This window comes from Lolium perenne, chromosome 3, assembly GCF_019359855.2.
Source record: "Lolium perenne isolate Kyuss_39 chromosome 3, Kyuss_2.0, whole genome shotgun sequence".
Taxonomy (NCBI): Eukaryota; Viridiplantae; Streptophyta; class Magnoliopsida; order Poales; family Poaceae; genus Lolium; species Lolium perenne.
Window position 1 is genome coordinate 284,127,582 of NC_067246.2, and position 22,463 is coordinate 284,150,044.

The 22,463-nt window shown below is 46.9% G+C and overlaps 2 protein-coding genes and 2 long non-coding RNA genes across 6 annotated transcripts; 3 read left to right on the forward strand and 1 right to left on the reverse strand.

Annotated features, from left to right (window-relative positions):
• Positions 1 to 248: 248 nt before the first annotated feature.
• Positions 249 to 3,732, reverse strand: LOC127344288 (uncharacterized). Of its 3 annotated transcripts, XR_011756094.1 has the most exons (5): positions 2,884 to 3,727; positions 2,084 to 2,167; positions 1,771 to 1,923; positions 631 to 959; positions 249 to 542 (listed from the first exon to the last, which is right to left on the reverse strand). XR_011756094.1 is itself a non-coding variant. In XM_071828514.1 (4 exons), exons 1-4 carry the CDS (start codon positions 3,253 to 3,255, stop codon positions 870 to 872), a joined length of 699 nt encoding a protein of 232 aa, XP_071684615.1. In that variant the 5' UTR covers positions 3,256 to 3,727; the 3' UTR covers positions 569 to 869. The 3 variants fall into 3 exon arrangements, 2 of the variants coding, with proteins under 2 accessions (XP_071684615.1, XP_071684614.1); XM_071828514.1 differs by lacking the exon at positions 249 to 542 and having other exon boundaries at positions 569 to 959; XM_071828513.1 differs by lacking the exons at positions 249 to 542; positions 631 to 959 and having other exon boundaries at positions 1,212 to 1,923; positions 2,884 to 3,732.
• Positions 3,733 to 9,262: 5,530 nt separating this feature from the next.
• On the forward strand, positions 9,263 to 12,905 carry LOC139837678 (uncharacterized). The gene is made up of 5 exons (XR_011754294.1): positions 9,263 to 9,675; positions 9,761 to 9,848; positions 11,492 to 11,668; positions 12,307 to 12,405; positions 12,822 to 12,905. It is a non-coding gene; the product is annotated as an uncharacterized lncRNA (long non-coding RNA).
• Positions 12,906 to 13,398: 493 nt separating this feature from the next.
• LOC127344285 (uncharacterized) lies at positions 13,399 to 15,471 on the forward strand. The gene is made up of 3 exons (XR_007877884.2): positions 13,399 to 14,334; positions 14,444 to 14,551; positions 15,200 to 15,471. It is a non-coding gene; the product is annotated as an uncharacterized lncRNA (long non-coding RNA).
• A 5,792-nt stretch (positions 15,472 to 21,263) lies between these two features.
• Positions 21,264 to 22,271, forward strand: LOC139838198 (uncharacterized). The gene has a single exon (XM_071827572.1). It carries the CDS (start codon positions 21,264 to 21,266, stop codon positions 22,269 to 22,271), a length of 1,008 nt encoding a protein of 335 aa, XP_071683673.1.
• Positions 22,272 to 22,463: the final 192 nt, after the last annotated feature.

Consider the following 22,463-nt stretch of genomic DNA (forward strand, 5'->3'; position numbering starts at 1 on the left):
TTCTTTGGCAAGACTAGATCGAAACTCACAAAAACAAACTGCACCCAAGAAATCGCCGCGGAGTCAACAAGAAATCGCAAAAGAAAGATGGATCGGTTACCTTAATTAATTACATGCAGCCGGATCATCCATCCTGTCCAAGACCAAGTGTCTGCATCACACGCCACACTGACTATGCTGAGACAACGTTCGCCTCGCCTGGAGTGGAGAGGCACATGCATTTTCTCTCGCTCGCCTTTTTCTTTTGCTCCACACTAAATATATACCCGTCCGTTCCTTTTCTCCTTCCTTCCAAAATATTGTATATATTATGTGATCGATCAATTGTGAATGAACAAGATCTGCGTGTCATCTCACGGATTCAAAACCAAACCGAGCCACGAGCGCCCAATGAGGTGCTGCAATGACAGACTCATTCATGCATTTGGTCAGCGCACAAAGCCAAACTGGTAGATTCCGCTGCTCAGCACTAGCCATTTCTTCATGCTTGTTTACCTTCCTTAATTACTACTAGTCGTCTCTCCCTGACTCTCCCTCCCTCCCTAATAAAATCATGAGCCAAATCAAATCAACCAACCGGCCGGGGCACACACAAAGCTGCATAATCAAATGTCAATTGTGAGGAAACACCTTTTTCGATAAGGAGTGAGGAAACACCTGCCTCCCGTGCCACCCGGGCGAGTGGCTCCGGAGGAACCCAAACCCAAAATAGCAAGCGCCGCTCGATCTCTCTCTACCGGCGGCCGCGCCCAACCGTTGAAGGCGGCGAGTGGATGGAGGCGCACCCCGACGGCCCCCCTTCGTGCGGAGGCGAGACATCACCGGTGCCACGAGTGCGGGGAAGCAGTCGGCAGCGTCTTGATGCATTGCTACACGGCCTTCTTCATGCAATACAGACCATATGCCCATGTTTTGAAAAGGAAATCACACATCTCAACCAGCAGCATATTCAAGTGTTCCTGCATACGAAAATAAGTCAGGTGTAGGCATGAACAAAGATGCTCATCTATGAGAGAAGCATTTCCACAAACACCGGGTGTGTAGTTTGTTCTACTCAACAAAACAAAACAAACCAGTGAGTGGATGGGGGCAGAGGTTGCAACATGGAAGCTTAAGAAGAGCATACATGTCTATGAGGCAAATTTGCAAATGGTCTTCTTAGCCACAAATACACGTTGCAACAGCAAAAAAAAAAAAAAACTGGAGCTACATTTGGCATACATGATTGTAATTCACGGGTGGTGACAATAATCAAATGAGCTTGTTCACTTGAGTTAATGCAATATGTACAATATGACTAATACAAGGATGTTTGAGAACATGATACTCAGAACAAAAGGAAGGACCGAAGCAGCCAAAGGCGAGATGGTGGACCATGTAGATGCAATCCATCAGTTCGCTGCATTATGTCAGGACTCGGAAACATTATACATTGCATTTCTGAAAACACTCGGCTTGATGTGGCACTAAATGATTACATCACAAATAAAAATATGAAGGGCAGAGCTCACAGGGCATTTAGATGAGGAGCAACACGAAGGTCATACCAGCACTAGTGCTCTACGCATATGCAAACTAAAGAAAACAGGTGCAAAATCTGGACAAGGGCTCTCTTCTCTTGTGCAAAGTACACCCAAACGTGCCTCAAGACACAAGATATTCCTAGGCAAATTTCTGAACCAGTGACAGAATTTCACAAGAACATAATGCATACAGATGAGCGTGTGTAGTAACCATACAACATACCAAACCACCAGTGTTGGAGATTACCTTGACGTCGTACTTGATGGTGTTGCTGTCCATCATGTACACCCAGTGGCCACTGCTCAAAGAAGTCCTGGGCATCCATGGTCGAGCAACCGGGCAGATGGTGCCCACCGCTGGACAGATGGTGCCCATCAGGTACCAGGCACGAAAACCTTCCTGCCATTGAAGCCAAATCTAAATCCGTCACTTTGATATCATCTCAGTATGTACAAACATAGGAGGAAATCGATAATTCCAAGATGGAACGGCAGCAAATGATAATTGCAAGATGGAATGGCAGCAATCGGTTCCAGCTTGACCAGAGAAAAAAAATGACCTTTGGGTGCAGACACACCCACAGTCTCCTGAACGTTGGCAACCTCCACCAGAGGGGTGGGCGCCCGGCGGTACTTTTGTCAACCTGGTGTGCACAGAACAAGCAATTATAAACTTAGTGATAGTCTAAATTTTATAAACTTGACAACTTAGCTTCTTAGTGCACAATATCCAATACAAAAAGCTACTCGTGAGGCATGCAGCAAGGACAACAAAATATTCAACATAAACTCATTCTGAAAATGTGCTAAGATAAGATGTAGCCGAGGCTCACTACCACCATGTTAATCATTGAGTTGGTTTCTTACTTGTATACGGAATAAGATCGTGTCATCACAGAATCCCAAACTTTAAACAATTGTAACAGATTCAGAGTAACAGCCCAACCTTACCTATCTGCAGAGTTTGCTCAATTTTAGGGGATCACAAGAAGCTTATTCAGTTACGAAAACACACATGGGAAAAGAAATACTACAACTTTGCTTGTACATCAAAGCATTCCACCAAATCCTTTTTGGATCAATTGTCAGCACAATAACCGTACAACCATATGGTTATACAAGAGCAGATTTGCCTACATTAACTAGCCCATTAAGAGATGATAAGCCTTTAACTGAATTTTGCGTGAAATTGGACACCATTTGGAGATTTGCCTACATATGCTAGTTGGATTAAGTGGTACTTGCGTGTCCACTGTCCTCGCAGCATCCTCTGCTCCCTTTCTCTGAATTTTGAGGAGCAAAGTTGGCCACATGGGCGGAGTAGAGCACAATCTTGAGAATCAGGTGGAAGGGGCTATACCTGAACGATGGCGATGCTGGGAGACTGACAGCCCGAAGGATCATTGCTGACGATTTGGTGCCGCACAAAGTCCTGGACGCCGTCGACTTGTGTCCTGCTCAACCACCGGCGGAAGGAGGCGTTCCTCGACAGGGGAGGAGGGTATGGGGCCTTGGGTTGCGGCGCCCTCGTCGATCTGCTGGCCACCGTCTTGCCTGCACCGCGGGGGACCTTCTCCCGCCGGCCGCGGCCGTCGCCCGCGCTGCTCGTCCACAGCAGCCACCAGGACGACGGGTGCAGCTCCGCCGCTCCCCCTGCCATGGTCTCGCTCGCCCCCTGCCTGCGCTCGCTCGCCACTGGGACGAGCACAACCGTGGCGGCCGGCCGGCGCATATCCACCCACGCGCGCGTCCCGCGTGTGTGAGGTGCTCCCCGGTCGCCATAAGGAGGGAAGCCGAGAAAAGGCACGGGGGTGCGTCACTGCCGGCGGCGGTAGGCACCCACCTCTAGCCGCTCCAAACTACGGCCTTTTCTTGCTCCGGACGGCGGCGGCGGCGGCGAGGACCAGCGGCTCGGGTTTGCGGATGCGCTGGGAATCGGGTGGCAGTGGGGACGAAGATTAGGTGGGTTAGAGCGCCGGTGAGCAGCGACCGGCGGCAATGATCGGGAAGAAATGGGATCGAAGAGAGATTCGGTGGCTGGGACTTGGGAATCGGAGGAGACGGTGAGTTAATTGTCTAGAAATCTGTAGAGATTGGGTGTGGGTGGGGTGGCGATGTGCGTGCGTTAATTATGTGTTCGAGAAGCGAGCTGAGCTAAGTTAATTGTGAGCTAGTTAATTATGTGCAGGATTTACACGGTTCACGCCTATAACTTCGTCTCCCGCCCAATTTCGGGTTCGCTCACTCCGCTTAAAATCAAAATCATTTGGACCCTAAAACTAGGACGGGTTATGTTACGTAAGAAGGAGATATTTTCTAACCGAGATTTTGAGGGGATCCGGTGTTTGTTAGGCCGGCTCTTCCCATCTCCGCACCGCACCGCTGAGCGGATATCAAAAAAGATCCAGAGCCAGGATGAGGAGGGAAGCTCAAATCGAGCTTCGCTGCTCATCCGAGATGAGCTAATCCCGCAAAGAACTGTAGCAGCGGCACGCACCCCCAAGATCCCCACCCCGCACGTCATCCCCCCCTCACGCGGCCCGCGCGTCTCTCCTCCTCCTCACTCTCTTATCATGCAACCATCGCCGCCACTGGCGCTGTCGTGGCCGCCAGCCTCCTCCTCTCCTGTCGGTCGAGCTGGGACCGCGTCGCCGCCTCCCTCCCGTCATTCTCTCCCGTCGGCGAAGCAGAGCAGGACCAAGGGCCGCCAACCGCCGCCAGGACGAGCTTCTCTGGCTGCGCATGGTGGACATCAGGAAGGCCGACGTCCGCCCACCACTCCTCCGTCCGGCTCCACCAGCCGCTCCTCCTCCGTCCGGTGGAAGCAGCTCTCCCGACGGTGGCTTGTGCGTGCTCAACCGGCGGCCAACTGCTGCACGAGATCAACCAACCAAGGACTTGATTGCTTTTTTATTTTTTTAGTGAAGAACCCGATTGCTTTTCATTGTTCTGCTTAAGGACCTTTGTGTAAAGAACTGGACCAACACGTCTCACCCTATACAACTTTTACCAAACAACATCTGAACTCAGCATCTCTCAACTGATACAGGCTACCAAACAAACAACAAAATCTCAGTTGAGAATATATGAGATCACCATGTATGAGGGGATATAGCTTTTCTGAGTAGCCCCGGACTGTCAAACACACCCTTAGTTTATCGTGGACGTGCATGCATACTTGCCAACTTGTCAAATTTTGTACTTCCATGTTGCTAGGTCAAATGTTACATAAGTAGATATCCAGAGGAGGAAACAATTTCGTCATGCCCGCTCGGGCGAGCGGCGAGGCGAACCCCAGCCACGCTCCCGCAAGCCGCCTCCCTACCCCTCCCCTCCTCGCCGCCGCCAGAAGGCGCCACCGGGCAAAGCCCCGGGGGCGTCGGCGGCGGGGCCTCCTCCCCCTCTTGCTTTACAGTGGTGGCACGGACCGGCGCGGTTGGCAGGGGCGGCGTTTCTGCGCAGCAGGCGATGGCGCTCGACCATGGCGCGAGGTTTTCGTGGCTCCGGCGGGGTGGCGGGGTGGCGGCGCGGCTGACCTCTTCCTGGCGCGCCCCGACGCCGGCGTGTCTGTGGCCATGGGTGGTGGCGGCAGGCCTAGATCTAGGCCGGCGGGCCTAGGTCTGGGCTGTTTCTAGGCAGTCTCGGGCTGGGATGGCCCGAGGTGTCTGGTCTCTGAGCAGAAGGGTGTTGCCTTTTGCCCCCGAGGGCAGAGGATTGAACTAGTTGAGGCCGTCACCGACGTCAGGCCGGGATGGCGATGCTCGGGCATCCTATGCTATCGATCTTGGTAGGGACCAAGATGCCCCTCTCTGGTATGCTCGGGGGACGGTGTGTCTCGGTTTCTGTTCCTGTAGGATTGGTGTGGCAACATTGGGTTTTTTGGCCTACAAGGACGCTTGCGTGCTCGATGGTATGTTTGCGAAAGCAAAGCAAGATGTATGCCATTGCCGGCGACGACGACGACGTCTATGGACGCCGTTCACCTCCTATGGGCCAGTGGCCATTTAGAGTGTTTGTTTTGAAAATAGTGCCCCTTTAGAGTTGGGTACTAAGTTTTCCTCTTTACACCAATATTATACTAGATTTTTTAAATATGTTTTTCTTTATTTTCACAAATATTACACGTTCTTGAATCTTTAAAAAATATTACAATCTTTAAAAAATATTACACCGTCGAGGTGGCCTAACCCTAATAGTTCCTTTCGAGCTAGACAAACCCGACCGGTCTAGATTTCGTTGGCCTCTCTATGCGACTAAGCACACTGTTGGCCACCTTTCGGGTTACTCTACCCCAACAAGTCACCTTTCGGGTTCCTCTACCCGACCAGTCACCTTTCAGGATTACCTAACCTGAGGGTGTAATATTTTTGAAAAAAATGAAAAACTTGAAATATTTGTGGAACTAAAGACAAAATAACAACAATAAATGCGATTAGGACCACATCAGAAAGTGGACCCCATGTCGTCTGCCCTTAGCTTTCCTTAGGAAGTGGTTATTCCACGTGACATTGCTCTTTGTTTGTGTTAGGATAGGTAACATGACCATGATGGATAACCTAAAGGATCCCAAGTTCTTACAAGAGTTGGATCATTGGCTTCAAAGTGAGAATTTTGTACTATTTATCCAAAATATTTAAGCGGTGTACGTACATAGTCCCTTTTCTGAGCAAGTGCCACTTCAAAATCGTCATTTCATGTGACTTTCCTCTTTTTTTCTTAAAAGATTCATGGTCTAGGTTTTATGTATTGTTATACTGTCTATGTAAGAGAGACTAGAGTCTCAATCTAGGGGTCTAGGTTAGGGATCTAAGATATGGGTTTAGGTTGAGGGCTTAGGTTTAGTGTTTTCGAAGGATATGCGAGTTCGATGTAGTTCATGGTCTAGGGTTATGGTATATGGTATTTGTCCTAGTATAGGGATTAGGGTCTAGATCTATGGTTTATCTAGGGATTACACCCATTCCCCATCCGTCCTCAAATAAGTAGATATTTAGCCTCAAAATTTTGTCTACAAAAAAGTTTACTTCTATCTTCCCGATGCAACTTAAAAAGCAAGAAAAATTGCCTCTCTGTAATCACACAGAAATTAAGCCTAATAATATTCAGCACATGTTATCCTCATTTTCTACATGTTGTTAGCTCATTGGAGATGAAAGAATTAAAGTGGAGAGAGATGTTGGTTTGCATCTTTTCGATGCAATTTTTAATTCACTACATATTTTTTCATGGAATACCCACATGTTCATTTATTCAAGTACATAGGGTATCTTTTATCACTAACCTTAGGTGTAAACATTAAATTTAAAGTCTAGACCATGAACCATAACCCTAGCTACACCCTATTCGCCCTAAACCAAGACTAGAGCTCTAGATCGAGGGTCTAGATCCTAGCTAGTGGTGTGATAATAACAACACAAAAAGAATGAGCAGGAGAAAGGTTTTAGAGATAAGATTGAGAAAGATTGGTGGAGAAAAGGGCAGGGATGGAGGGGATAAAAAGGGTTAGAAGGGGGGAGAGAGAGATACGCAAAGAAAGAACGGGACCCAAACAAAACTTATTTCATTGGGCACAAAGAGCGCATGCGTATTTCAAAATGAATTTTGATAAAACAATTGAGCAACAAAATCTTGATTGTATTATACATAATTAATATCGTTGGATTTGTATCGAAAACACTTTATAATGATGCTAATTTTATATCAAGATCTTTATATATTTGAGATAGTTCTTTGTTAAAGAAAAACACGAAAACAAGGATGCCTTATTCATTAAATGGAAGAAGCAGGTGACAGTCAAAAGCAACGTGCACGATGGTAAAATGAATGCAAAGAAGTTAAGGTTGTGGTAGAAAAAATAACTCTTTGTCGGCTATTTGAAGATGTCAGAAAACATGAACCAAAATATGAACAGTGAAATGGTATGTCAGGAAAACATACACCATTGGTTTATTGTTCCACCGTTGGTATGATTCGGCTCCATCACGTGGAGTATGTTTGGTGCATGCATGGTAGGATGCATCGTGCCATGAACTCAAGAACTACATATATACATACGGCCTGGAAGCTGAACTATGCATATGTTGAATAGAACATACTACGAGTAGTAAGAGCATCTCCACCGGAGCTCCTAATAACTCCCAATAGCTATATTGGAATTCTCCTCACAAAGCGTCGGCATGCATTGGAGCCACGTAAAAGCGCCGGCGTGCCCAAAAGAATCCCTATGCGAAGGGCTTCGATCGGGGTCGTCGGCACCTCTTCAACAAGAACTCCACAACTCCACGTTGGATTCTGGAGATTTTTAAAAATTGGCCCACCTAGTAGTGAAATAAACTCCCACTTTCCTCTCTCCTCCCCACCCACTGTCCTTCTCTCTCCACTGCTCTCCTCTGCCGGTTCTTCTCCCATAATTTCCGGCGCCTCGCCGCCTCTCCTCTACCATCATTGACGGTAGTCCCCGGCGCAGCGTCCACCGCCCCCGCCCTTTTTCCGCTGTTGAGGAGGGTCACCGCGTGCAAATCCAAGCCGGAAGCATAGCCCGCGACCTCCGGCGGACGGGGCGCCGTGCTCGCCTTGCTCGCCGTCGTGCTCGGCGCATCCAGCGTGCGTGGAGTCCGTGCTCGCATTGCTCGAGCCGGAGGCCAGAGGATGACGGGGACGAAGCGCGCTGCAGCGATGGGGACGATGGCGCCCAACACCAAGTTCGGGCTCGGGTACTACGCCCTGCAGGAGGAGCCGCAGAGACGTCGAACGCGGCCGAGCACATATATCTCGGCGCGCGTGGACATCCACGATGCGCCGCAGCGTCTGGAGGTCATCGTCGCACTTCGCCAGCCCGCCCGGCGGCTGCGCCTGCTTCTCGGAGGCCATCTCGGCGGGGAGAGGAGGGGCGCGTCAGAGCCGACTCGGCCGCGGCATCGATGAGCGAGAGGAGGCGGCGCAGACTCCTCCAGGCCAATGAGGCACGCGTCGATGGCGGGTGGCGGCGACCTGGGGCTATCGCAAGAGAGGATGCGGAGGAGGCCGACCATGCACCTCATGCTCTGACGGGGCCCGGTGGCGAACGCGGAGGAGGAGGAGGACCGCCATTCATGGACTCCGTTGGCTGCATCGGCACAGATGGCTCTTTTTTATTTTTATTTTTTATGTTTGAGGCTTTACCTATGGAGCTATCGGTGTGGGAACACATGAAAATTCGGCCGACACTTATCTGGGAAGCACCGGTTGAAATGCTCTAAGTAGTGAGTTACAATCGAGATGCACAATAAACGAAGAACGAAAAGTAAAACATTGCAGGGGACACGAGATTTTAACGTGGAAAACCCTTGCAACACACAAGGGAAAAACCACGGGCGCCAGCCAGCAAAACTTCACTATTTCGGTGGTGTTTACAAACGCCGTGGGTGTACAATGATGCGACGAAACCCTAGCGGCGGCTTACATGGAAAATATATAGACGGTGGCAACGATCCGTACCGCGGGGGGCGAACGGGCCTCGCTCCGCTCGTCAGAAGTTAGCCTCTTCTTAGAATTTGGATCACAATATAACATAGTGGAATCAACCAACTGACAAGTCAGATACTAGTAGTGGAATGGACCGTCAGCGTGTGCAAGAGATCGATGATGCATTCAAAGCTCGATCTTTTCCAATTCCAATAAGAAAAACAAAGCTTGATGCCACCTCATGAATGCAGGACCCAAAGAAACGAATCGACCGACCTGTCTTTTGATTCCCCTCTTTGCTCCATTCTCATTGACTCTGTTCCACCAAGCGCTACCCACCCAGAGCGACCATGCCGGCGCCGCTCGCCGCCGCTCCCTTGTCCCGTTTAACCCCCATGCTCACGCCTCCCTCCGTGAAGCTCCTGGGTAGCCTGGTCTACAGCTTACCTATCGTCGCCTCACCATTGTATCTCCGACTCCGTGCGCTTCCACCGGTGCTTTGGAAGCCGGCCACGGTGAACGACGTGCCAGATTCTGTATTCGTGCTCATCTACCGCCCACCTCACCTTTCGTCCGAAGGACAACTTCACCAACGCCTACATCCGCGAACCCTAGCGGCTACGACGACGCAGCGCCCGCTGGCGACGATGTCGATCACCGCCACCATCGGCAACCACGAAGCACGTGTCTAGAGGCATGCGTCTTCAAGGTATCGACCTCTGCCCAATCTGAACCATCTTCCTTCTCCCCCAATTCCATTTCCGTGACTTCAAAATTGATTCTTTTCCGACCAGACCGAAGAGGAGTAGCAGACGATTGGGGTTAAAGATAGCTTCTCGTAGCAGTGTGACAGCCGCTACAACAAGTGGGCAAGTCATCAAGGTAATTCCTGTCCCTAAGCGCTACCCACCCATCCGTACAACAAGTGGGCAAGTCATGAAGGAAGGAATGCAGAACCAGAATTAGCATGTCCGCCATAAGTTCAGTACTATTTGTTTCTGATTTTTTTCCTAGTAGTCTGGATTAGTCCGAGTTCTGAATTCGTCCCCATTTCATGTTTGGACCCTGCTTCTTCTTCTCCTACCTGGTAAGAATTAGTCACAAGGAAGGAATGCAGAACCAGAATTAGCATGTTCGCGAGAAGATCCGTGCAACTTGCTTCTAATTCTTTTTCTATCAGTCTGGGTTAGTCTGGGTTCTGAATTCTGGACTTTGGTAGTATCATTACACGTCTCAAAATGGGTCTTCATGTAAGTGTCTTGCTAGTGAAATCGTGCAAATGTCATCCCTCCATGGCTCCATCCATACCTGCTGCCGGCTGCCACCACGACGCAACGCCATCCATCCATACAGTGAGCTCCGCAACGGATGATGGTGCTGGAGGAGGACCTGCTGTTCAGCTCGGCTCGGCCACAGGCTTCCTCAAGTAGCACGAGGGACATGAATCTGTGGCGGCGAGGTAGTCTGGCTTTTAGTCTCCAACCATACCTAGTGGTTTGCTATGTATCTATGTATGTTTGCTGCACATGCTCAACATCTGCTTGGTGTCTGCATTTTTATGTATGTTCTTGCCAGTCAGATGGCAATAAAAATAGGTTATAATTTACACACAGTATTGATCTTGTGATTCTTACTGCAAATTAAGCTTGCAATTTCACAAACCGTTCAACTAGAAAACTGCTACAAGGTTGTAATTTTTTGTATTAAGAAGTTGTTCAACTGAAGAACCTGTTTCAGGATTTTACTTTATAAGGTACTGCCGTACATTTACAGTTAGTCAATCTAATTCCCACAATATAGTTAACTGGCAGGTAAAGTACCTTCTCAAAATTTTGTACACCACGCAGAACATTTGGATCGCTGCCTAAGCTGAACAACTTTAGTTTACGAAAAAACAGTACCTTGCCCAATCTTGTACTAGTAGCAGCAAAATCCATCCAAGCTGAAGGGGCAACGTTTCTATACGGGTATGTGCTGAAAGGTTGAGCTGAGCTGGCTGGAATTAAACCATTCGAATACTCCTTTTACTTTTGTTTGCAAAGGACGTACGTACGCACGAATGAACGAGAGACCTGAGTTTGCGCGCTGTGATTGATTACTACTGTATATATTTCCAACTCAAAGGCACATTAAAATAGACCGTTACTATTCTATATACTTCGTTACATTCGTGTTCAAATATTTCTAGACAATCTGGCATTTAAGATTGTGTTTGTCCATCTCTTCTATATAGTTGAATCACTGGAGGAATAATGATGTTATTTTGTATATAGTGATTTTGTAGAGTGAAACATGATTGAAAGAGCTATAATCATCACAATCATTATGATGCTTCCCTGATTGTTTTGCATGGATTTTATGGCTCGTAGTAATCAGATCAGAGTTAGATAAATCTACTTGTTATGCTACATCTTCATCGTGTAGAACTTGAGATTGAGTCCTTTGGTTTTTGTTCTCCCAATTCGGGGTTGTGTGTTGTATGTCTACCAAGACCAATTTTTCATCTTGTGTGTTGTTATTTTCAGGTAAAGAAGAAAATATGAAGAAGGAAAGGCCAGATCTAGGCGGCACACCGACGCCGCTTGTGCGTCGTGGCTCATCCAGATATGTCTCTCTTGACTACGACCGCTAGGTGCTTGGATAAATGCCCCGCAGCTGTGGCTCCCTCCCTGGCGCAAACTCGACACAGCGGCACACCTTAGGTAAGAACAATTCATTTATCTAATCCATCGCTTTCCGAGTCACGATCCATATGCATGTTTCTTTATCGGCAAGTTGAGATGGTTGACACCATGCATGGTCGTGTCCACAAATGGGGTCCCCTATGTTTGTTGCCTTCCTTTATGCATCTAATGGCAGCATGGTGTTATTGGTGTCATTTTCCATTGATTAATCCATTCTGGATAGCTTCCATGGACCATCTAGTTAATTAATATGGTAGTGGATAGTATGTTGTTACTGTGATGTGACTCGTGCATACGGCAATTTTTTCAAAAACTTTCCGTGTTTTAGGTGAATGTGGTATTTGTAAGATTTTCAAATGCAAGATTGATGTATTTTGGGATCATCCTTGTAACATAAAACTATTGTTATCTGTTGTAAGTCAGAGATGCCGACATTGATTGCAAGTGAATCTGATTTCACTTCCAATTATCCCGATGGTGCTCCCGATGTCTTGTGCTTTGTCTAAACCTGTCCTTTTTCGGTGTCCCTTCTCAACAGTGCATTTAGTTAATTATGACCATATCAATGTATGAAGGATTCATACGCATTCTCCCATTCCAAGGTTCTTTCTTTCTTTCTCCTTGGCCAGTGACTGAAGTTGCCTTGCGTTTCACAGACACAGAGGGCGGAGTTGTACCTGCAGAGGTGCCACAAGGTGAGGATGTAGCTGCTCCTTGGGGACCAAGACCTTAGCTGCGGCGCTACGAGATCGCTAGTAAGAAAACCAGACCCTCCCCACCCCCGTTTCTTCTCTCCTGTTCGTATGTAGATCTTTCATCGATTCGTTTAAAGATAGCGGTCGTTGTGGGTTTTTTGGGGATGTTTCGTCCATTTCGGTGAAAGAATCTGACACTTGTGTAGGGGATTTAGGTAGCTAGCATCTATGCTGGGTCTGTTTCTTGTTTTGGCCCAGGTCTTGTATTTGCGGGTTTTATGCGGCTACTCACTGCCGGTTTTGTTTGACTGGTTTTTCAATCTCTGAGCGAACTTTTTATCGCCACTACTGTGAAATGTTTCATCTTTATCTGTGTTCGTTGTGAAATGCTTGAATTGGTGAAACCTTAATGCTTGACTGGTGTTTAGGGATTTATGTTTCCACTTCCTCTTGATATTGTTGCCTTTTGTTTTCAGTGAAACACAAAGATGACAACAGACAACTTGGAAGGTTTCAAAACTTGTGAAGTAGCTTTAGATGCAGAAAACGCCAAACTGGAGGTACTTGCCGGTTTGCATTACTCGGTCCTCACAAGCATGAAGTACAACTTGTCCGTCTCATGTAACTGATCTATTTTTTCTTAACTTTAGTTGTAAGCTGGAGGAAGCTGAAGATTTTGCCGAGCTTATCGAAAACTGTGGTACATGAGCAACATTGGACGAAATTGGACGTCTTAGACAAGGGAATCGAAGAAAGACTATAAGAACCCGAGGATCTATTGTTGATCGAGCAGCACATCAGCCACAAACATTTATTAACCGTGTTTCTTCTCTCCTTTTCATGTGTTTATCTTTCATTGATCTGGTGAGAAATGTCAGATATCTTGGCTCTTGTTGGGCATGTTTCGTCCATTTGGGCATGTATCTTTTTTGAGGGTCTTCATATGGCCAAGGGTTTTTCTGGAGCTTTATGTGGCCACCGATCGCTAGTTTTGTTTGACTGATGTTTTTTATTCTCAGGACTAACTTTTTTACCGGCACTACCGCAAAATGTTTCATATTTATCTAGGGTCCTGTGAAATCCTTGGATTGGTGTGAACTTCTTAATGCTATTTGTGTGTTTAATCTGTACACTTATATTTGTGGCACCTCTAGAGGTTAAACCAAAAGATTGACCATGTGGCACCTTTATGCAGTCTAACATGGATTGTGAATTGTGCTCCGTGGCACCTTTTTAGAGGTCAAATGACTAGATATTTGTGTTTGCACGTCAAAGTGTGGTATATTATGAATTGCAATGTTGTACGCCCTGATGGCTAAATTCATGTTATGATCTTTAACAATCTTGTTTCATTTTTAATAAAATAAGCAAATTAAGACATTTGACTGTTAGTGATGGCTACTTGTTTGAAAACCTAAAGAGATAGGTTTATCACCTCATCATCCGTTTCATGGTGGGAAGCATTAGAAACTGATGGCTAAATATTGCTATAAATAAAATATAGTGAATAAGGACATTCGGAAATGTTAATTTATTGAAATGTTAATTATTATGCGGTTGTATTTAATAGTTTGTATGATCGCTTGCTTGTTAAGTAAGTACATGGAGAAACTATTATGCGGTTGTCTTTCATGTCTTCAGTGTCCGAACAATGCAAACAATGATAGCTCCACTATTAGGCGCGGATTAAGTACATGCTTAGATAAGGAAAGTATTTACCAGTTCACTTAGGACAAACTAAATGATATACTCCGAAACATTTTTGGCCCACTGAATGTTAATGTATTATTGGGAATCGGGGCAAATTGTAAACTTTACTACCTTACAGTGCTCCATTGTTTCTCCATTTTTATTTTTTTGAGGCATTTTCTTAGTTTTTCTTGTATGGCTAATTTCTGACTATTTCAGGAATTTATTTCTTGTCTTGTTGCATCCAAATGAGGCACAAGAATCCAACATGATGACTCTACTCATGTATATATTTGCAGGGTAAGGCAGGATTGTTGAAAGAATCCAACAAAGGGTGCAATTTTTTATTTACTGATTAGTTGCATCAAAGGTATCTCTGTTTTACTTGTGTAATGTTGATGTAAAACAGATAACATCGCTCTAGCCGTTGGTGCTAATGAAGAGATTCATTTAATGAAAGACCAACAATAAGCTGATATAATCTTGTGCAGTGGCTCGAACACAGATCCACGGAGAGGTATTGTTTTTCTTGTGATCTACTGTGTTATCCCGTGACGTACACTACGGACCATCAGATTAGAGTATTTGCTTGGTTTGTTGTGGACTTGGTTCTTGCCCCTTTATCACATTCCTAGCCCCTTTGTTTGTTACCTAAGGTTCACAGGTCCTTCATGTATCATGGTCAGCTAGCAGTTGTACATCTATTTTATGTACGCACACTATGTACATATATCTATTTACCATGACATGGATGCAAGTATCAGTTTTTCAGTATGCTTGCTGATAGTATCGGTGTTTGAATCATCTTTAGTATCTATTTTCTGGCATACAAAATTCCCGAAGTTAAGAAACCTCAAGCTGGTGATGATATTCTATCTGCTCTGTGATCTGACTGTTAAAATAATAGTATATAGGTCATGCAGAAATTTCTGCATTTGTAACTAGCCATATGAAACTGGCTACACTTTCTCAGTTTCCTTTTTGTTTATGATGCCACCCATGGGTATATTTTGTTTATGATCACAATGTTTTTGCAAATATCATGAACCACAAAGGATTTATATTCCCGGTCTCTTCCTTAAATCTTGTGTGGTAGAATCCTTTGAAACTAGCTGCACTTTCTCAATTACTTTTGCTTGTGACTGTCAACATGGCTGATTTATAGAGTTGATTTGTGGGAAAGAGGTGGGTGATGGATGATGGAGCAAGTTGCCGGAGAGGTGGCGGAGAATTGATAGAGGAACAAGGAACATCTGATTTCGATGTGTGAGCACCGGAGGTGGATGTATATTGCGGTGCACATTCGTAGGAGGATGCCCACGTTCTGGCATTATTTTTGTACTAGGATCTTGGAATTGAGTGTGTAATCCGATTTCAGTGTGTATGGTGGTTTTCATTTCAAATCAATTTCAGCTCAGAATTTTCTTTGATAATTGATTATGCTTAATGATGCCCATGTACGGGCATTACCTTTGCTTGTTGATGTTCTGAATACGTAAGTATGGCCTGGGCCGGTGGGTGTTGCTTTGATTTGGATCCATCTGCTAGCTCCCATGAACCAGCGAGGTCTCGATCATCTCCTGGCATCTTGCTGCTAGCTCGGCCAAACACGGCGTGATACAAAGGCTTGCCGCCGTGGCGCAGACAGCCTTTGTAGACATGAACAAAGAGCCTTCTTCAGTTCTTGCTGATGCTTGCTTACTGTTGAACTCTACCCAGTTTCTGAATGTTGATCCAATAGACGACCTGGGCTAGTTGATGAATGATGACAAGCTAGCTCCTATCGCTCTGGTTAGGATCGAGCTACTTGCTCCCATGCACCAGCTAGGGCTGCTCTATCTTTTAATAAAAAGTTCAATTTACCCTTTCGCAAAAAAAAAAAGTTCAATTTACCTACTCGGAAGCATCACTTCAAGTTCTTCACGTACTCTATATGTTAACATTTTCTTCCACTAGGATGCAAAACACATCCATCTTACCGCTGGAGGAAGCAGATTACTAGGAGGCAAAAAAAAATCCATTGACAAAGAAAGCGAAGTAGGAATAGGCGCACATTTAATTAGCATTGGGAACAGGCATAGGTGAAACTGCGTTGTTCCTTGAAATACGTAGCGCCTCCCTACAGCTATGCTATTAGGGGCAGTAAATCACCATGTGCCATGTCACCAATCCGTGTGACCACTAATCTAGGCCCTCCATCCTCACGCTCAAGCAAACCAATTTGAAGATGAGAGAACCTAAATGTCATCTCCTTCATGCTTCCCGCTCTTCATCCTTTCTCCACTCACCAAAATTCAGACCTTGCCTTCTCTATAAATAGAAGGCCACCACCAGCAACCGCGTGCGGGGAGCGTGTGTGACTTAGACTTTGACTTTTACTTGTCGAGGAGAGGAGAGCGAGCGCCATGGCCAGCAAGCTCCAATAGCAACTTCACCGAGTGACATGACCAGCCGCCGGTGCCGACCATCATCCGTGGTACTGGCACCTCCTCTGGAAGACGACGACCTACTCCACGAGATCCTACTTCGCCTGCCCCCACAGCTGTCCTACCTCCTGCGTGCCTCGCTTGTCGAGGAGAGGAGAGCGAGCGCCATGGCCGGCCAGCTACCTGATCGAAGATGTGACGGCGAGCAGGCTGAAGTAGACTGTCTTCATCGTGATGAGATCTTTCAGCAGGTAATCCATCCTATGATTCTTTTGTTTCACTTTTGTTCCATGAACCAACCAATCCATCTTACGTGGATGAATTTCTTAGCAGCGGGAAAGGAGTCTATTTATCTGCCAATCTTTGGTATATTTCTCCCAACGCAATTCAAAAACGAAAATTCCACGAATCCCTGAGGTGGATAAGTCCGACGACTCAGCAGCAGTGCGGAATTGAGTTTATAACCAAAAGGTTCGAAGAAGGAAGGCGCAGTATATAACCAACCCACCCATAGCCGGTCTAACTGCTGAGAGATAAAAGTGTTTTTCTTTCCCTAAGAGTCCTCACTGTTTCTCTACTTGTATCTAATATACTGTAGGGTTATATCGGATTATGTACGAAATAAACCAGTACATTAATATAATATGAGATCATTGATTTGTGTACTAGCTGATGTCACATCGTAGAACTAGCATTTACATATAAATAGATTAAATACGCACATACAACAAAATTTTATCGGTGCCATCTTCTTGTACATCATACATTTACACCAATTGTACCATGAGCTGTGTTAAATTTGAAGTAGACAACAGACACACTAAGAACTTATGTTTAAGCATCTGGTGTGTCAAATTGGCAACTTGACTGCAGGCTGAAGGTTATATGATTGGCCACCGGGAAGTAGCATCTGGTGTGTCTACGGAACTACCCCTGTAGTTACGATTGACCATCTTTGTACAACTAAAATACATTATATTTTCAGCATGAGTCACATAACAAGTGAAAATTGACAACAAACAATCTTTAAAGTAGAGTTGAACTGGAGCATCTTATATGTCAAACAGGAACTTTATTGGCACATTTGAGGGAAGAAATATAGTTGTGTTTATTCCGTTAATAATTGTTTCTGTAAGATAGTGGTTATCTGTGGTTATCTTGCTATTAATCACACTGACATATATTTTTCACTACTTCATCTTTTGTTGAAGAGTTTGTCTTGCATATGACTTCATGCCTTAAAATGTACACTTGCCTCTTTATCTCTTGTTCATTCCAATGTGGTTCTGAATTTTCATGTGTTACCTATGTTGTGGTCTTAATAAGCGGTCCACATATTTGTTAGATGCTGAGTCAAGAATCAAGTGAGCTCAAGGGACATAGAATAATATTTGTGTTGATAGCTTTTTTACACTATTTTTGTTGTTAGCGGGACACCACAATATATATGCCTTATTGTACTTGACGTGCTGGTTTTCGTAGGTTCATATTGGACTGTTTTAAGAGATAAACTAGTAATACTATAATAAGAGACCAATTGATTTCTGCTCCTTTCATGCCTTTCTTGTTTGTCAAGTAGCATTTACATTTGAATTATACAGTATCGTTTTTCTACGGTAGTGTCTCTGGAAATCGCTACATTGTGTCTACATATTGCTACATTACTTGTCTTATAGCATGAGCTACCTTCAAGCTTTAAATCCACAATAGAGACACTGAAAACTTAGGTTAAAGCATCTGATATCTCAAGTCTGTAACTTGACTGGCACATTGAGGCTTGAAACTAGTTACATTTTTTCATATAAAAATGTTGACGTTGTTTCAAGATGATTTTGTGTTTCAGGTAGATTGAGTGTTTTCGGACTTACCTCATTTCACGCTCATTTTCACTTTCTTATTATGTTTTTTATAGTAGTGCTGTAATGATCTGGCTTAAAATATTCACAAGTTCAATGAGTGTGAAGCTAATGCAGCTGATTTAACTAATGATACTGGTTTGTGCACAGGTATCTTACAATAGTCTGAAGCAGAAATAGCTTTACTTTTGTACTTCAACCTGGAATGCTGGCCCTTGGAGTATGGCATGACCATCTATTTTTGTTGTGAACTGAAGACATGACTTGTAGAAACTATCTAATGTGCACACTCTGGTGTTATTTTCAGCTATCTAATATGTAGTGAACTCTGAAATACTTGGATCAGTTCGTCAGTGTTGAGCATTAGCTTTTTAATCGATTGTAATCTGCTCCAGTTTGATGGTTTAGGTTGTCCACCGCAAATATTGCTCGCCCAATGCCCATATTCATCTGCATGAACAGCCTGAGCCAACTCTTCAGTTTCAGAGTGGAGGGCTTCGGTTGCATGTTTAACCGTCCCGGTGGCCGCAAAAACTGCATCTCCATCCTTGTCTTGGTGGATAACCCCTCAATCTCCCTTTCTCGTTGTGTACATCCATGAGCGCGCAGTCCAGGTTATCAAATTTTCTGTGTGTGGTAATTAACTGAGGATGTTTCAGTTCAGTGGTCATCTTCGGCTTTGCTATGAAAAATACTCTTCACCAGGTCCTTCACAGCCAGGCTGCTCTCATCATGATTCTCCTTGTACCTTCGTGGAAGAGCAACAGCCAGCAAAGGTCGTTTAGATTGTGAAGAGAGGACCTGGTGGAACAAATCAACTGGAGACGACGAGCAGACCAAGAAATGACACTTGAATTGCACATCCTCCAAGGCTCCAACTGAACTACACGCCAAGACTGCTTCAGTTTTTACCACTTTTGGAACAAATGACATGATATCAACGTGCACCTTGTAGGAGGATTTGATGGTGGATAGTCTATCCATGTCATAGTGCCAGGCCAGACCACTTTGCTCGTAGATGGGAATGCTCGAAATGAGTGGAAGAAGTGAAGAACCAGCTAGAGTAGAAAAAGGTTCACACAATGACACAATTCCTTCGTGCAGGTAGGGGGCTTTTAGTTAAGTTATCTGCCTATCATGAACCTTAACACCAACTTATCAAAACCAGAAAGATGTCTTCATCATATTACATATTTATTTCTTCCCTGCCCCGTCGTCGCCTCCTAGGGGCGGCTCAGGGGAACCCTAGCCCACCACGCCGCCATACCTCCTGGCCACACCGGCCGCATGCCTGCTGGGGGAAAACCGCCGGGTGAAGCCCACACGACGGACGGTGGGCCTTTCGTCTCGCACGCGTAGCGTCCCTGACGACACGAGATATAGGTGGGGGAGGCTCGGTGTCAAGATTTGCAGTTGGCGCATCTTAACGGCTGTCTTCGACGCCCTGCTTGCGGTTGTCTTTGGCACCAACAAGGTCTTCTTGCTCGGTGCGTCGGGGGGGGCGGGGGGGGGGGAGGGGGGGGGAGGGGGTGGCAGCCCCTCCTGCTCTCTACCATGGGCTGCAGGCTGACCGGTGTGGTTCATCGGGTTGCTGCAGCTTGGGGCGCCAAATCTCGTCGGCGCCTTGGTCTAGCCCGCTGGCTTTCGTCGGAGATGAGGAAGGTGGCTCCTGCGCGTTGTTGACGTTGTCGTCGCGTTCGGAGGTGTTTGTACCTGTGGGGTTGCAGGTCGCCGACGCCATTGGTCTTCTCCGCCTCAGTCCGATTTGCGTGGGGTTGAGGGGTCTGGGTTTCTCCGAGCCAAATCCTAACGACACGTTGTCCGTGGATGCCGCTTTCCTCCTTGAGGGGTCGTCGTGGAGCTCCCTGTTCCCCTCAACCCCGGGTCACCTTGTGCGGTGCAGGGGTGGACGATAGCGACATCCCCTCAGGAGGAGTCATTTTTGGAGATCGTTATTCCCTTTGTGGTTCCTCGGGGATGGGCTTGCACAACATGGCGGTTCACAGTTGGCCGGCGATGCGAGAGTTCCGTGTGGTGGCTTGTGTGGCAACGATGACGTTGAAGAGCGATGGTTTGGTCACGGCAAGACCTTGTTAGTCGGCCCTGCTCCGGCATATCCGAGTTTTTTTTCATGTTGGTCTTCCCTTGCTGTGGGCGGTGCCTCCTCTCCGGAACTTAGACCCCTGAACCCCACGCACTCGGGTGAAGTTCTTCTTTCGCGCGGTCTTGCGCATCTCCTCTCTGGAACTCGTCATCGGGGTCAGAGTTGCATGTCCCTTCACGAGGAACCACCTGTTTAGCATAGGTCGTCCTGAGCTTCACAGTGCCGATGGCAATGTCTTATTTGTTGGTCGTTTCTTCGGGGAAGTCCGAGTCGTTGTTGCAGAGTTATGACGATGACGCTAGTGGTTGTGTGTGCCCTCGCATCGGCCGTGCTCGACGATGGTCGACGAGGGCGTTTGTACCAGTTTTGACTGGTTTTCTATTAATAAACTGGCCACCTATTCTTCTCTATTAATGAAAATGACAAATCTTGCCTCGTTTAAAAAAAGTAGAAGGATGTCTTCTATTTTACCAAAGGCATTGAAATTATGATGCAGATATCACCATTAGAGGCTAGACTAGGCATGCTATTCCAAGTCTAATGGCTGAGTTTGATGTTTGTTTCCAACCAGCCAGGCATAGCGTAGCCTCAATGCGAATTAGGATTCAATAATCTCATTCGTCTCGTCAGATTTTGTGTGTGTCAGAATTCAGAACAAACCATACATTTTTAAACAAACACAAGAGCACGTTCAAAGAAACTCAGAACAAACCATACTGTACTTGTTCTTGTTCGTTCGACAAAACAAAGGAGAGAGTGACCTTTGCCTCTCGCGGAAAGAGAGAGAGAAACCCCAAATCCCCCCTCCACTCCACTCCCCAATCCAATAGACCGGGGGGCGAAATGAGCCACCGCCGCCGCCGGCCCTCCTCGCCGCCGCAGGTACCGGCACATCCGCTGGAAGACGACGACCTCCTACACGAAATCTTGCTCCGCCTCCCGCCGCAGCCGCCCTACCTCCTGCGCGCGTCCACCGTCTCCAAGCGCTGGCGACGCCTCGCCACCGACCCCAAGTTCCTCCGCCGCTTCTGCGTCCACCACGGGAAGCCTCCCCTCCTCGGCGACTTCTCGTACGAGGTAGGATCATTCTCCTTCAGATCCACCCTCGACCCGCCCTACCGCATCCCTCCCCGCCGCCTCTCCCTGCGGTCGGACGGCAGCGAGGGATGGGCGTGCCTCGACTGCCGCCACGGACGCATACTCTTCGACGACTGTAGGCGGAGACGGCTCATCGTGTGGGACCCCATCACCGACGGCCGCTGCGTCCTAGCCTACCCGCAGCAGTTCCGCGACTCCGGGATTGTGCAAATCCACAGCGGGGCGGTGCTCTGCGCCGCCGGCGACCAGGGCCACGTGCATGGCGCCTGCCACTCGAGCCCTTTCAAACTGGTCGGGCTGAGCGCTTGCCACCACAATGATGTAGCCAGCATCTTCGGAAGTGTCTACTCTTCCGACACTGGCGTGTGGAGTGATCTCGTCTCAACAACGCTTCCACGGAAGGGCATAAATCTTTTGAGTCACAGCGCACTTGTTGGTAACACCCTTCACTGGCTGATCACCACAGATAGCATACTGGAGTTTGATTTGGTCGCACAGAGGTTAGCTGTGACCAAGAGGCCTCTTGGTGCTCCTCCTCGCCATGACAATGTTCAGATCACCCGGTCAGAGGATGGCGGTGTTGGCTTCGCTGCTTTGTCCGGCTCTTGCTCCGGCTGGGGCTGGGCCTGCGCCAGGGTGAGCGCTTTCTTGATGGAGACGGCGTGGGCCAGCCTGGTGTTGATCATCCAGCAGCCGCTTCCCCAACCAGGAAAAGAGGCGCACCCTCCGTGGGGTCAAGGCCGCGCGCATTGAATGCAGAATCGACAGCCTGGCTCGGTCATGCACGCATTGCTGCATGACGCACTCCCTCCGTCTTTTAATCAGCCAGCCTGGCCTCCTCGCGTGCGTGTTCTAAGCAAGCAAGCACCCCCCTATTATGTGGAGGGATCTTTTTTTTTTCCTCACTCTCTCTCTCTCTACTATTTCCTGCAGCTATTCATTCTT

What these genes read in the sequence shown, in the direction of transcription:
- LOC139838198 (XM_071827572.1), top strand. Translation starts at nt 21,264, where the DNA reads ATGAGCCACCGCCGCCGCCGGCCCTCCTCGCCGCCGCAGGTACCGGCA.
- LOC127344288 (XM_071828513.1), bottom strand. Translation starts at nt 3,255, where the DNA reads ATGCGCCGGCCGGCCGCCACGGTTGTGCTCGTCCCAGTGGCGAGCGAG. An exon ending in CCAGCATCGCCATCGTTCAG is followed by an intron (nt 2,168 to 2,883) that starts GTATAGCCCCTT and finishes TGTGCACACCAG; the next exon opens with GTTGACAAAAGTACCGCCGG. An exon ending in GGGTGTGTCTGCACCCAAAG is followed by an intron (nt 1,924 to 2,083) that starts GTCATTTTTTTT and finishes CTTCAATGGCAG; the next exon opens with GAAGGTTTTCGTGCCTGGTA.